Source organism: Rhinopithecus roxellana, chromosome 12 (assembly GCF_007565055.1).
Source record: "Rhinopithecus roxellana isolate Shanxi Qingling chromosome 12, ASM756505v1, whole genome shotgun sequence".
Classification (NCBI taxonomy): domain Eukaryota; kingdom Metazoa; phylum Chordata; class Mammalia; order Primates; family Cercopithecidae; genus Rhinopithecus; species Rhinopithecus roxellana.
In genome coordinates this window covers 27786439-27801324 of record NC_044560.1, presented here as the reverse complement: position 1 = coordinate 27801324, position 14886 = coordinate 27786439, and the positions used below count along the sequence as shown (strand labels likewise).

General features: G+C 55.1%; 1 protein-coding gene across 5 annotated transcripts in view; it reads left to right on the top strand.

The window, feature by feature from the left end:
• Positions 1 to 14886, top strand: part of ZBTB17 (zinc finger and BTB domain containing 17) — a 34348-nt gene that overhangs the window by 17932 nt on the left and 1530 nt on the right. For 2 of the 5 annotated variants that reach the window (XM_010370790.2, XM_030913631.1), the window contains exons 3-12: positions 9692 to 9898; positions 11052 to 11240; positions 11938 to 12078; positions 12388 to 12513; positions 13077 to 13333; positions 13432 to 13574; positions 13671 to 13971; positions 14376 to 14463; positions 14556 to 14672; positions 14752 to 14872. In XM_010370790.2, coding sequence (XP_010369092.1) covers positions 9694 to 9898; positions 11052 to 11240; positions 11938 to 12078; positions 12388 to 12513; positions 13077 to 13333; positions 13432 to 13574; positions 13671 to 13971; positions 14376 to 14463; positions 14556 to 14672; positions 14752 to 14872 — 1688 coding nt within the window. In that variant the 5' untranslated portion in view covers positions 9692 to 9693. Of the gene's footprint in view, positions 1 to 9691; positions 9899 to 11051; positions 11241 to 11915; positions 12079 to 12387; positions 12514 to 13076; positions 13334 to 13431; positions 13575 to 13670; positions 13972 to 14375; positions 14464 to 14555; positions 14673 to 14751; positions 14873 to 14886 lie in introns of all 5 variants that reach the window. The other 3 variants (XM_010370791.2, XM_030913633.1, XM_030913632.1) reach the window with 2 other exon arrangements.

The following is a 14886-nucleotide window of genomic DNA, read 5'->3' as shown; positions in this document are numbered from 1 at the left end:
TTTATGGTGGTTTTCCTGTTTTACAGGTGAGCAGTTTAAAACTCAGAGATTGCTTGCCTGAGGTCACTGTGTTAAGTTTGGAGCTGGGATTCTGAGTCCATTGGTTTCTTCTCTTGTTTATCCAATACCTGCTTCCATGGATATCTTGTTCCACCTTGTGGCTTTAATTACCGTCTCTACAAGATGTCTTGAGATGTCTCTACAAGACATCTCAGCTGTAATTGGCCAGAACAGAACTCAGATTCTCCCCAGGGAATTTCCTCCTGCCACTCCTCCTCCTGTCTGGAAGTGGCACCGCCACTGGGCCAGTGTCTCTGGGCACAGATCTTAGTGTCATCCTCGACTCCTTTCCTTCTGTCACAACACACATCTGGTTGATCAGCTCTGCCAAAACGTATTCCTAATCTGACCGCTTCTCACCTGTTTCCTACCTCCTTGGTGAGGCCACTGCTATCTCTTCACTACTGTAGTAGCCTAACTGGGGCCCCCACTAAGCCTTCTTGCCGTCTGTCTGTGCACTGCAGTCAGAGGGGCCTTTTAGGAACCTCACTCTTCTGCTCTTTTCTGTCACTCTTCGTCACTCCCAAGGCATCCCAGTGCACTTAGAAGAAATCCAGAGTCTGCTGTGTCCCTGCAAGCCTGGGCGAGCTCAGCCCCCACTGCTCTCATTCTTGCGCACACACACCTGCCAGACACACCGGCCCCTGTGCCACACACCTCCTCCTCTCCAGACACACCGGCCACTGTGCCACACACCTCCTCCTCTCCAGACACACCGGCCGCTGTGCCACATACCTCCTCCTCTCCAGACACACCGGCTGCTGTGCCACACACCACCTCCTCTCCAGACACACCAGCCCCTGTGCCAAGGTCATGCCCGCCCCAGGGATTTTGCATCTGCTCTTCCTCGTGTCTGTAATGGTCCCTGAGCATACGTGGCCTGGCTCACTCTTACACCTCATTCAGGTTTTTGCTTAAATGCCACCTCCTCTGAGGTCTCCCTTGCCTCCTTTCTTTTTCTTTCTTTCTTTCTTTTTTTTTTTTTTTCTTTTTTGAGAAGGAGTCTCTCACTGTCACCCAGGCTGGAGTGCAGTGGTGCGATCTCAGCTCACTGCAACCTCAGCCTCCCAGGTTCAAGCAATTCTCCTGCCTCAGCCTCTTGAGTAGCTGGGATCACAGGTACCCACCACCATGCCCAGCTAATTTTTTGTATTTTTAGTAGAGATGGGGTTTCACTATGTCGGCCAGGCTGGTCTTGAACTCCTGACCTTGTGATCCACCCGCCTCAGCCTCCCAAAGTGCTGGGATTACAGGCGTGAGCCACTGCACCCGGCCGCCTCCTTTCTTAAATAGTAAACAGCCCCTGCCTCTCGATCTGCTCAGCTTGCTTTAGTTTCTCCACAGTACTTGGTAGCTGCCATTGTTTATTATACCCATTTATTACCTGTCTTCCCCACTCGGTTCGAAGCTCTAACATAGTACCTAGGACAGACACAAGGTAGACTCATTAGACGTTTGTGAAATTCATTAGTCTTCTCTCTATATGTATCTGTTTCCTAATTTATAGGCTGAGCACCCCTAAAGGGCAATCAATAATTATGAGCCGATGAGCAGCTGTATCACCCACTGATTTTCTCTATATTGGGGAAATTTCTTATCCATGTACATAGAATTGTTGCTCAAATGCCTTTGTGATTGATAGAATGGGCATTCACTTTTTCATAGTGGCTTTTGTCTATTTTCTCAGTTAACAAGTTGTACCAGAAGTACAGCTGTCATTTCATAAGGGTCTAGGAAATACTTTGATATTGAGTTAGTCATTCTCAAAAAGGCCAGGGATCTCTGCTCTCAACCGGCCTATTCCCCACTTGATCTGTAACCACTTGAGAGCAGGGTTCTGGGTAACGTGCTATAAACAGCTGTAAGGAATAAATAAGTAGCCCCACCTTGCAGTGAGTTTATTAAACTGGTAGGAGAGAGGGGGTGACACATTGTATCATTTAAGGCAGTGTCAGTGCTGTTGCTTGACACTCGGGAAGTATTTGTGGCTAATGGGTGTATGTGCCTTGGGGAATGATCAGGTACTGCCCAAGTCCCACATGTCGTGATTCTGTCTTTTTGGCAGGAAGGCCCCTTAATTTACCGTGTTGAGCTTTACAAGTCCCTGGAGCGCATACCAGCGTAGTGGATTCTAAGCTGGCCTGGGCTGCTGGAATCCTGGACAGCTCTTTTTCAGGGCCTGCCAGCCTTCCCTTTCGTGGATAGTCCTAGAGCAGTGGGGTCCATCAGGGATCAGGCAGGGGGGTGTCTGCCCCCTCAAAAGTGTGGCTAAACTTTTGTTGTTGATGTTGATAGGGTCTCCCTCTGTCACCTAGGCTGGAGTGCAGTGGTGCAGTCATAGCTCACGCCCAGCTAATATTTTAATTTTTATTTTGTAGAGATGGGGTCTCACTATGTTGCCCAGGCTGGTCTCAAGTTTCTGGCCTCAAGTGATCCTCCAGCCTCGGCCTCCCCAAGTACTAGAATTACAGGTGTGAGCCATTGCACCTGGCCTAAATCTGAAAGATAGCAGTAGTTGTATAGTTTGAAAAGCAAAGTCAGCATTGTAATTTCATTTTGTATTTACACATGTTTAAGATTTTAAAAAATCTGTTTTTTTTTTTATCATACATACAAACTTCTGAAAATACTACTGAACCTTGGCTGTTGGGAGTGTGTAGAGATAGCAGTGATTCTTAAGCTCGGAATGGGCACTTTCCAGTGGAAATACCAGAATTGGGTTGTCAGGAGGGGCCAAGATTTATATGTTTATCTAAAGGAGAAAGTGATTTTAGAAGTTTGAGAAATCCCATCTTAATACAAGAAGGGTGTTTGCTGGGTGAGGAGGAAAGTGCCAGCAGGGTTGGTTTTGTTCATCTTTGCTTTTCTGCCATCCCTTGCACTCAAAGGGATGTGTTGTCAAACTGGGGTGGTTGGTGGGGTTGGGCAGGTAGGTTTCATGCTCACAAGCCTGGCCTGGTGTGAACTTCCATTTTCTTGGAAGTTTTCATTTGTTTGTTTGTTTGTTTTTGGAGACAGAATCTCACTCTGTCACCCAGGCTGGAGTGCAGTGGTGTGATCTTGGCTCACTGTTACCTCCGCCTCCTGGGTTCAAGTGATTCTCCTGCCTCAGCCTTTTGAGTAGCTGGGACTATAGACGCGCACCACCACACCTGGCTAATTTTTGTATTTTTAGTAGAAATGGGGTTTTGCCACGTTGGCCAGGCTGGCCTCAAACTCCTGACCTCAAGTGATCCGCCAGCCTTGGCCTCCCAAAGTGCTGGGATTATAGGTGTGAGCCACCGCGCCTGGCCAGAAGTTTTTTTTTTTATTTGTTTTTTTGAGACAGGGTCTTGCTCCATCGCCCAGGCTGGAGTGCAGTGGCACAATCACAGCTCACTGCAGCCTCGACCTCCTAGGCTTAATCTATCTTCCTCTCTCAGCCTCCTGAGTAGCTGGTACCACAGGTGTGTGCCACCACACTCAGGTAGTTTTTTAATTTCTTTTGTAGAGACAGGGTTGTACCATGTTGCCTAGGCTGGTTTCAAACCTCCCACAGTCCTCCTGCCTTGGCCTCCTAAAGTGCTGGGATTACAGGCGTGAGCCATTGTACCTGGCTCCTTTGGAAGTTTATGTTGATCCACCTGTATTTCTAGAAAATCAAGAATGCTGAGCAACTGGAAGCCAAATGGTGATCCTTCTCACGTGCCCTTAGGTTCCTCAAGCACCTGGACACCAGATGGCTCATGACAAGGCTCATAGCTGGGTGCAGCTTATTCTGGGAGCCGGGGACTGTTGTTTGTGAAGATCAGTGTCTCCCTATGGTAGGCCAGTTGCTTCCTGGCTTAATGGCTTCCCTTTGAGGCAGTGTGGAAACCCTGCAGGTAGTTTAGTGCACACTAATAACCTGGGTAACACTTCATGTTTGACAGGTGTCCATTTGACTCTGAGATGGAGCTGTGCTCTCTGGGGCCACTTAGCGCTCTGGGCCTGCACTCCAGCCTTCGCCTTGGAGCACCCTTGGAGTTTAACAGAACAGTTGTTCAATATAAAGTGCCTCCTGGCAGAGACAATAGCTCTAGATGTCTCTCCACTCAGTGCCCCTCCCGTCACTTCCTCCCTCTCTTCATGCTAATTGTGCTCTGGGATTTTTCCAGATTGCATTTAGGAGTAATGGGTTATGATTACAACCTCTTAACAAGGTCAAGTCACCACATAGTTTTCAAACACACCCAGTGTGCCCAGCATAAAGGGGTATATAGAAACCATCTGATAAAGTCTTTGGCCTAAAAAAACAGAACTATCACGTGCATCTGTGCTTCCTGGTCACAGTAGTTTGCTGCATGCTCACGATGTGCCGGGCACTGTACCGGGCCTTGACATATGTTACTTAATTTAATCCTGTCACAAAGGAAGTCATACCCTTAGCCGCATTGGCCATTGGAGAAGCTTTGCTGGAGATCACCTGCGAGTGGCTGGTGGAACCCGGATCCAGATCCTGCTTGGCCTGTCCCGGGAGGCTCTGCTGCTTCCACGGGGCTCAGCTGCCACTGGAATCCCTGCGTCGTGGAGGCAGCAATGTGGAACTTGGCACCAGAGTGGATTTCATGGCCCAAACAGAAACCTTTCTTACTCAGCAGCCTATGGTGCTTTGGAACTGCAAGACAGATGCAATGGGTTGTGCTTTCTGGGGCCAGCCCTTCTCAATCCCACCCACAGGAGCCTTGGTGGCTCTCTTAGCTCCTCTGACCCTCGCTGCCATGCTGGGCCTCAAGGCAGCCCTGGTGAGCATGGCCAGGAGTGTGGTTGGGAGCAACCCAGCCTTGGCCTGCACACTCCGTGCCATGACTGGATCAAATCTGGCAACTGAATCTCACTTTTTCTTACTAAAATTTTTGAAAAATGACTGGGTGCAGTGGCTCACACCTGTAATCCCAGCACTTTAGAAGGCCAAGGTAGGCAGATTGCTTGCGCTCAGGAGTTTGAGACCAGCCTGGGCAACATAGTGAAACCCTGCCTTTACAAAAAAATAATAATTTTTTAAAAAATTGAAATAGTTTTCATGTAAATGTACATGAAATATACACGTTTAGTTTAAGTAATAAATCCAGGGGCCTCCAAGTAAAGAAAGAGAACTCTTCCAGGATCTCAGAAGTCCCCTGCTTACCCTCCCCCATCCAGGGAGAACCATCATCCTGAACCTTTGGCTTAATCACTTCCTTTTCTTTATAGTTTTACCGTCTGTCTCCTATCTCTTGCTGCACAGCACACCACCCCAAAACCCAGTGGCATAAGTCATCAGTGAGTCAGTATTTCTTATCGTTTTATGGATGAACGGGCAGTCGCTTGCTCCGAGGTGTTGGCTGAGGCCGTGCGTGCAACAGCGAGCAGCTGGGCTGGGAGGTCCAGGGAAGTGTGTCCCTCGCCACAGAGCGCTGGTGCTGTCAGAGGCCTCTCTGCTGTTCTCCGCGTGCCCTCTCCCCAGAGCCCCTCCATGTGTTTCCCACTCACACGGGAGCCTGGACTTTCCTCCAGCTCGGTGACTGGGTTCCCAGGAGCCAGAGCAGGATCTTCCAGGCTTCTTTAGGGTTAGGTCTGGAATTGGCACAGTCCCTGCATCCTGATGGTCAGAGACGTCACTGGGCCATCCAGATTCCAATGGAAGGGAAAGAGACAGCGTCTCTCCATGGGAGGCGTGGTGGCCTGGCAGGGGAAGAATTGCTGGCCATCCTGAGAGGGGCCCTACATCGTCCACGTCTGTTCCGCCGTGTCAGTTCCGCTGCGTCCGTTCCGCTGTGTCAGTGTGCTTGTCCGGACTCACACTGCAGGTGTCCTCAGTGCCTCACTTTTTTGTTCCTCAGTGAATTCCTTGTGAGGGAGCCCAGGGCTCTGTGTCCAGCTAAGCTTTTGGTCATCAGGACAGCCTCCCAGCTCTGACACCCGAGGTCAGGGAGGAAAACTGAGTGACTGGAGGTGTTCGGAAAAGGTGCCCGATTGCAGCCAAGACTTTGTGAGGGGGTGGTCAGGTCAGTCGGCATCTAAAATGAGGACTCTGGGCTGCTGGGCTCTGTGGTCTTGTTCTGTTGGCGTTTTCCGTGGGTCTAAGGTTTTTGGATCTTCCTTAGAAGTCGCTTTAACTAGTGCCCGTATTTATCGCCCATCACGCAAGATGAAGTAAAGACCACAGACCTTGACACTTGTGCTTGAGTGATGGTCACCGTATTCCAGGGGTGGGGTGGGGGGCAGGCTGCCTGGTGGGAACAGTATTTCTTCACCGTCTGTGCCCGCACAGGTGATGGGGAGCAGCTGGCTGTTGATCTGATTACTGTGGTTAACGTCTCCTCAGACAGCACGTCCTAGCATGTACTTGGGAGGCGATATGCTCCTAGGACCTGCACGCCCCTTCGCTCCCAGACCCTCTTCCTGTGTCCATCTAAGCTTAGCCATCCTGCTGGGCTCCTGTCGCTGAGGAACAGATAAGAGAGGAACTAGGACACAGGCCGGTGATCCCTCCAGAGCAGTTCGCGTGGGTTGGAGGTGGAGGACTGCCTAGTTCTAGCTCAGCCCCTCTGAGGGAAGGACCCAGCTGGCCATACCTCCCATCTCACCACGGACCTTGAGAGAGGGGCTGTTCGAGCTTCCCGGCTGGGGAACAGCCTGGGGGACCCTGAGCTCCACTTGCCCCATGAGGGTGGGGCTCGGGTTGTAAAGTCCACGGTGACACAGTTCTGTGGGTGACACCATTTAGCACTTGGTCCCCCCCCGGCCCCCTCGAGCTGCTCTTGCACCCCTGGGAGGCCAGTCCCAGATCGTACTAGTAAGTGCATTTCAGCTGCCGCTGATCTCTCTGTGGGTACAGGGCCCCTCCCTCCCTCCCTCCCTCTCTCCCTTACTTCCTTCCCCTCTCCTTTCCTTCCCTTACTTTGCCCATCTTCACTTCTTCCTCCCTACCTTTTATCATTTCTCCTGTTTTCTTCCCTTTTGGTGCATGTCTCTGTTGGAGCGGCCTCAGAGGATTACAGACGCCTCTGTTTCTCCTCCTAACACCCATGTGTGGGAGGAGCCCACTTCTGGGTGGGCATCTTGCATTGGAAAAGTGAACGTTGCTCATGGGCACACAGCTGCTCTCTTGGCCGGTGGTGGTATGTCCTCAGGGCCTTTACTATTTTATTATCTAGCAAATGTGTCTTATCTAATCTATTGAGCTTATCCATCCATCCATCCGTCCATCCATCCATCCAGTCCCAGGACAGCTGTATGGCTGGGCGGGGCTGTGCTTGCCAGGAAGCCCCAGGGCACATGGCCACAGGGAGGCTCATCCCAGACTTGGGCCCAGACAGGTGGATTGATCCTGTCCCTCCCCTTGGCTAGGAGTCTTCTCACTTGTCTCTTCCTGGCAGGTCAGATGGTTTTCCTGCTAGAGGGTTGTCTGTACCTCTGGGGGTTCAGCTGATGCTCCCCAGGTTGTTTTAGCACCTGGGTGGCTCAAATTTCAGGTTGGCTCCTGGGGAAGGTGAGGAAGCCGGGCACACAGCCAGGAGAGAAGGGTTGGGCCTCACTTGCAAATTCCAGATGGGCTGCTTCTGAAGCCGGTTGAGGATTTTACCCTGTGTGGGCCCTGGTATTCCCCTCTTCTGTACTTGGGGCTCCTGGGTATGTAGGGGGTGACTAGCAATTGAGACCCAGGGCTTGCCACCCACACACCTGTGTGCTCGCGTGACCTTTTCCACAGCCAGGAGAAGACAGCTCTAGGGTTGACGTGGCCTGGGCCCACCTCGCCCCTACCTTTGGTTCCTTCTGCACCCACATTGCCCTTTGTGCCCTTGAAGTCTTGATCCACAAGCTGGACATTGGTGCCTCCCCACGTCCAGTGCATAGGAGCAGCACAGCCACAATTCTCCCTTGTGTTCCTTCAGGTCACAGATGGGAACCTGCTGCTTCCAGGGACTGAGGACAGGAAAGAAAGGCCTCTATGCTGTGCTCCAGGTGGCCGTGGGCTGCTGCCAGCCACTTGGCTTTGGTGCGGGGCCAGCTGCCCCAGGGCCTTACCTCCTGATTTCGGAGCTGGCCCTGGCTCTCCAGTGCTTAAACTTAGGGCTCTAGCCACAGCCATTTAGGAATGTCACTGGGAGAGCCGAAGCTGGGGCAGAGATGTGTAGGGGGAGGGAACGGCCATTTCTGAGTCTCCAACAGCAGCCGCAGTGCTAAACTTGTGGCTCGGAGGCTGGTGCGCTGTGGCTCATGCCTGTTGCCACTGCCATGCACCCCATTATTTGTTGCGTCACTTCCCCCACCTCAGCAGATACCCCCACTTGTGAAAAGTTTCCAGACATCACATGGTAGGGGGCCTTGGCGCCCTTCAAGGCCGACCTGTGCTGGTGTGAGAGGTGTGGCTTCCTCTGCGACTCATCACAGCCCAACAGCCATGCATGGCCACAAAAGCTGCCGCGGTGATTCACCCCCAAGATGCTGATGTCACAGGGGAGCGCCCAAGCTGGGGCAGAGCTGCCGAAACTGGGGGCAGAGAGCCTCAAAGTGTCCCTCTCAGCTGCCCAGAAGCAGGGATCCAGCCCCGTGCCGACTCAGGCCTCAGAGAAGAGGAGTAGGCAGAGAACTCACTACCCCTTAGCAGATCCTGGGCCAGGGCGTGACAGCCGTGCCCAGTTGAATATGTCTAATGTGGCCCCAGACAGTGGGTGTTGACTTTTCTCTTCAAACATTCTGAAATGGGTTCTTTCTAGAAAAGAGGGCCTGCTTATTTTCCCTAGACAATTGCTGATGTTGACGCCGACTATGGGTGGTAGTGGGACAGGAGGGAGAGCTGTTTTAGATAGTTACTTAGTCACAGCTTGTGTGGTTCAAGACTGCTCGGCACCGGGCCGTGGAATTTTCCTGAGCATTTTCACTTGTGGGATTTCCAGGCATTAAGTGAGGCCCTTGACAGAGAAGTTGTGGCCAGGTCAGCAGCTCTTGGTGTCAGGATCAAAGTTGTTTCTCCTGGGATGGCCACCAGGACACAGGTTTCTAGAGTCAGAAGACTGCAACTCTAGGTAGTTCCCATGAGTAGGAAAGAGAGGGAGAGCTAGGCTTTGGCGGGGGATGGGGTATGCGCAGAGCCTGAGAGGGGCCAAGTTCTGCAACGCTGGCTGATGAAACACCGTCTTGTCTTCACCTGTCCATGAGAGAATGAGAAAAATAACAAGATAGGAAAGTTTTCTTAAAGAAAACAGTTGAAACATCTGTCCTTTATTCTGAGATTGTCATGCATTTTTTGTAACAAATGTTAAAGTGACCATGTCTTTTCATTTTTGAAATGATGACACATTTCAGTGTTCTGTGTTTGTTCCCTTTTTTGACTTTTTCATGTGATTACCAGGCTGGATACAGAGGCGGCTGCCTCGTGTTGGTGCCCCAATGCTTTTTGGTTTGGGCCACTTTTCCTGGCCAGTAAACCCAGGAATCCAGGAACCACCAGTTGGTTGAGTTGGGTTTGCAAGGGGTATCTGGAGTGAATTGCCCTTTTGTGGCAGAAATGCCCTCACTTGTTTTAATTCTGTCTTCTCCATGATGCTTGCCTGGGAGTTTGGGAATGACTGAGTGTGTCTGAGGTCCTTTCTCCATGCTAACCCCAACGCCCTTTGGCTTTCTGCAGCCATGGACTTTCCCCAGCACAGCCAGCACGTCTTGGAACAGCTGAACCAGCAGCGACAGCTGGGGCTTCTCTGTGACTGCACCTTTGTGGTGGACGGTGTTCACTTTAAGGCTCATAAAGCAGTGCTGGCGGCCTGCAGCGAGTACTTCAAAATGCTCTTTGTGGACCAGAAGGACGTGGTGCACCTGGACATCAGTAACGCGGCAGGTACCCCTTCAGGGCTGGGGCTGAGCTTGCTGAGGGCCAGAAGCTATGGCTGGCCCTGTGCCATGCTAGGCCCTCCAGGGGCAGCACCTGCAGGCTGTGGGATGCAACAGGCCTCCCACACAGGCTTCAGGCCATGAGCATGTCAGTACTAAGTTCCACCTTTCGGGGACGTGTCTTGATTGGGAGTGGAGTGGTAAGGGGAGAACTGGCAGGAAAGGCTCATGATGAGCTCTAGGCCGCAGTGAACACAGGAAAAGCCTCATTGGGAAGGGCAGAGAGCAGGCAGACTCTATGCCCTCTGGCCCCTTTCCATGGGAGAGTCAGTCCTGAAGCATCTACCCCAGTGCTAACTAGAAGTGTGGGGAGAGGTGATGGGGAGGGCCTGGGGCTGGGAGCAGTGTCAGGAAGACCTTGGGGTTGTGGAAGGAACTGGTCCTGGATTCGGACTCCCAGCCCAGACTGGCATGACATGCCATGAGAGGGTATTCTCCCATTTTATAGATGTGGAAACTGAGATCCAAAGAGGTCAGTGACTGGCCTGGAGGTCAGTCAGATACAGAGTTGGTAGCAGAGCCCTGATGAAAGTCAGGTTGGAGTGTCCTCTGCTGGTAAAGTGTAGCGGCCAAGTAGAGGGTGTGGAGGGCAGGTGTTCGCACCATCTCTCCCCGATGCGGGGTGGGCATTCACACCTCTGTCCTCGTTCAGGGCAGGCATTCACACTGTCCTCCTTGCAGAGTGGGCATTTATACCCCCGTCCTCTGTGCAGGGTGCATATTCACACCTCCTTTTCTCCATGCATGGGTGGCATTCACAGCCCATCCTCCTCCATGCAGGGTGGACAGTCGCACCTTCTGTTCCCTGTGCAGTGCGGGCATTCACACCTCCTGTCCTCTGTGTAGGGCAGGTGTTCACACCTGTCCTCTGTGCAGGGCAGGCATTGAGACCCTCAGTGAGCACTTCTTTTCAGGGGCTATTGGCAGTGCTGAGATCCTCCAGGTTACCTGCCTCCTCCCCCCACAGGAGATGGGGCGATGCAGGCTTGCCACTCAGCTGTTCCTAAGTCCCTGCGTCCTGCTGCTGGGTGGAGTGGTGGGGCAGGCTGCCGGTGCCGGATCTTGAGGTGGGTCTCTGACAGCTGTCCTGTCCTCGGCAGGCCTGGGGCAGGTGCTGGAGTTTATGTACACGGCCAAGCTGAGCCTGAGCCCTGAGAACGTGGATGATGTGCTGGCCGTGGCCACCTTCCTCCAAATGCAGGACATCATCACAGCCTGCCATGCCCTCAAGTCACTTGCCGAGCCGGCTACCAGCCCTGGGGGAAATGCAGAGGCCTTGGCCACAGAAGGTGGGTTATTGGCAGCTGCTCCCAAGCAGATGGCCAGAGACCTTGGCTCTTGACGTGGGCTCTGCCTCTGACTTTCTGGGTCTCAGTTTCCTCATCTGGCCCTGACTCGGTTGTGGGTGCTGGCGAGAGTTTGCCTCAGGTCTGAGGGTGGCCTCTCTGCCTGCCTTTCCCCTGCAGAGCACCCGGGAGCCGTGCCTGGTTCAGTGCCTTTGCACATGGGTTCCCCTGCAGAGCACCCGGGAGCCGTGCCTGGTTCATTGCCTTTGCACATGGGCAGGGTTTGCTCCTAAACCCTCCTGTGGGTCTATTCTCCTGAGCCCCTCCTTCCACTCCCCTTAGCTGCTAAGATAAAGACCTCAGATGCCCACTATGGGCCAGGTGCCTTGCTGTAGACTTCCAGAGGCCACATTCCTCCCTTTCCTAGTACTGACCTCTGATCAGCTCCATTAGTGCACACATGAGGTCTGCATATCCCACACAAGCAGGAACCATCACTGTTGTATTCCCACTGCCCAGCCATCAGCTGACATGGAGTGGGTGCCCTGTGAATAATTTGGTGAATGAACAAATCAGCAAACCACTACTTAGAGGTACCCTAGGGAGGACGAGGAAGACCTAGCAAGTTCTGGGCCACCTCATACCTCCAAATGGCGGGCACTTGATGGGAAACGGCAGGTCTGCCCTGTACCATCTCCAGGAGGGGACAAGACAGCTAAAGAGGAGAAGGCGGCCACCAGCATGCTGAGCAGGCTGGAGCAGGCAGGACGCAGCGCACCCACAGGCCCCAGCAGGGACCTCAAGGAGGAGCGTGGCGGTCAGGCCCAGAGCACAGCCAGCGGTGAGTCAGATGCCAAGGACCCAGCTGGCTGCCCTGTCACCTCCCAGCGGCCTGGGCACAGGGTAGTGAGGGCTGCCTTGGGGCAGGTGGCATGGGCACCTGCACCTCTTGAGCTTGTGTTACCCAGAATGACCTATTGTGTGTCCCAGGGGGTCTGTTTCAGAGCAGACACAATAGCCTCAGCTAAGGGTGTGCTGGGGCCTCCCCTCCTGGGCCATACACAGCCACCACCAACTGGCTGGTCCAGGAAAGGTATCCCACCCCTGGGGAGAGGGTAGCAATCCAGTCTCTGGTGCTTCCTCCACCCAGGTGCAGAGCAGACAGAGAAAGCCGATGCGCCCCGGGAGCCGCCGCCTGTGGAGCTCAAGCCAGACCCCACTAGTGGCATGGCTGCCGCAGAAGCTGAGGCTGCTTTGTCCGAGAGCTCGGAGCAAGGTAGCCCCGCCCAGCCAGGACCAGGCTCTCCCTGGTGCATCCTCCCAGGGCCCTGCCTCCACTGCGCACTGGGGCCTCCCTCTCTCCTCCTGCCTCCAGCCAGTCCCACTTGGAGTCACCATGCACTTCAGCTTTGGGACACCTTGGTCTTCGCATGTTCTTGAGTCTCGAGGTCGTTCCTTGGCTGGCCATGCTAGCCGTGTGTCTGTGAGCACAGGCACGTCCTTCAAAGGCCTGGAGCTTCTGCTGCTTCCCAGCTTTGAGCACCGTGCAGGGGTGTCTTCCCACCCACAGCAACCCTCCAGTGCCTGCTGGCCGACAGCACCCACCCCAGCTGGCTGAGCCCCCACCTGCATCTGCCAGGCAGCAAATACCCAGTTCACACGCCCCCCGGGGGCTTTCCTTGGCCAGTGCTGGGGCCATTTACTGTCCCTTCCACATGTTGCCGGTGCCCGTGACAGGCGCTCAGGCAGAGAGGGCCGTGTGTGGGGTCCAGACCCAGGCCTGGCTGCGAGGTCCCCGCGCCCTCTGAGGCGCCTCCGTGCTTGCCCTTCTCTCCGCAGAAATGGAGGTGGAGCCCGCCCGGAAAGGGGAAGAGGAGCAAGAGGAGCAAGAGGAGGAGGGCGCAGGGCCAGCTGAGGTCAAGGAGGAGGGTCCCCAGCTGGAGAACGGAGAGGCCCCCGAGGAGAACGAGAACGAGGAGTCAGCGGGCACAGACTCGGGGCAGGAGCTCGGCGCCGAGGCCCGGGGCCTGCGCTCAGGCACCTACGGTGATCGCACGGAGTCCAAGGCCTACGGCTCCGTCATCCACAAGTGCGAGGTGCGGGAGAGTGTGGCCAGCCCTCCCTGCCAGCCTCCCTCCCCTCCGGGCTCCCACCGGCTGCCCCCTCACACCCCGCTTCCCTGCTGCACCCGCAGGACTGTGGGAAGGAGTTCACGCACACGGGGAACTTCAAGCGGCACATCCGCATCCACACGGGGGAGAAGCCCTTCTCGTGCCGTGAGTGCAGCAAGGCCTTTTCCGACCCGGCGGCCTGCAAGGCCCATGAGAAGACGCACAGGTACTGCCCCAGGCCGGCCTCCTGACCAGGCCCCTGCCAGGCCCGGCCTTTCACGCCCCAGCGAGCCCTGCCTCCTGTCGCCTTCTGGCCCTGCAGCCCTCTGAAGCCCTACGGCTGCGAGGAGTGCGGGAAGAGCTACCGCCTCATCAGCCTGCTCAACCTGCACAAGAAGCGGCACTCGGGCGAGGCGCGCTACCGCTGCGAGGACTGCGGCAAGCTCTTCACCACCTCGGGCAACCTCAAGCGCCACCAGCTGGTGCACAGCGGCGAGAAGCCCTACCAGTGCGACTACTGCGGGCGCTCCTTCTCCGACCCCACTTCCAAGATGCGCCACCTGGAGACCCACGACACGGACAAGGAGCACAAGTGCCCACACTGCGACAAGAAGTTCAACCAGGTGTGTGGACCCCTCCCGGAACCAGCGCCTGGGAGCCCCGGTGGTTGCAGCCGCATGCATGCCACGTGGTGGGGCGGTGGTGGGGAGCACAGTCCCGCCTCCAGGAGCTCATCAGCCTGTTCACCCAGGAAACAGGCCCAGGGAGAGCCACTCCCACGGGGGAGCTCCCGGCTGCTCTGCAGAGGGCACGTCGAGTCAGGGAGGGGTTTGGTTCTGAAAAAATGGGGTGGGGCGGCTTACCTCTCACCATTGGCACCTGGGACCTCTCCTAACCCAGGAGAGATGGATCTCTCCACGGACCCTGGCAAGACTGAGAGTCGATTGCTCCTTTGTGGGAGGGGCAGGTGAGGGGGCCCGGGGCCGAGCTCTGTGGGGTGGCCCCCCTGACCCCTCCCTGGGCACAGGTAGGGAACCTGAAGGCCCACCTGAAGATCCACATCGCTGACGGGCCCCTCAAGTGCCGAGAGTGTGGGAAGCAGTTCACCACCTCAGGTAGGGCCAGGGCTGCCCTGGCTGCCCTCACACCCCTGCTCCTCGGCCACCGGTGGTGCCCCACGCCAGGTTCGCCCTCCGTCTCGCCACAGGGAACCTGAAGCGGCACCTTCGGATCCACAGCGGGGAGAAGCCCTATGTGTGTATCCACTGCCAGCGACAGTTTGCAGACCCCGGCGCTCTGCAGCGGCATGTCCGCATTCACACGGGTGGGTGGTGAGCAGCCATGCCCAGGGCTGGGAGGTCACGGGGAGGAGCAGGCACCAACACCTTCTGCCCGGTCCCCAGGTGAGAAGCCGTGCCAGTGTGTGATGTGCGGTAAGGCCTTCACCCAGGCCAGCTCCCTCATCGCCCACGTACGCCAGCACACGGGGGAGAAGCCCTACGTCTGCGAGCGCTGCGGCAAGAGGTCCTGCCCCCTCT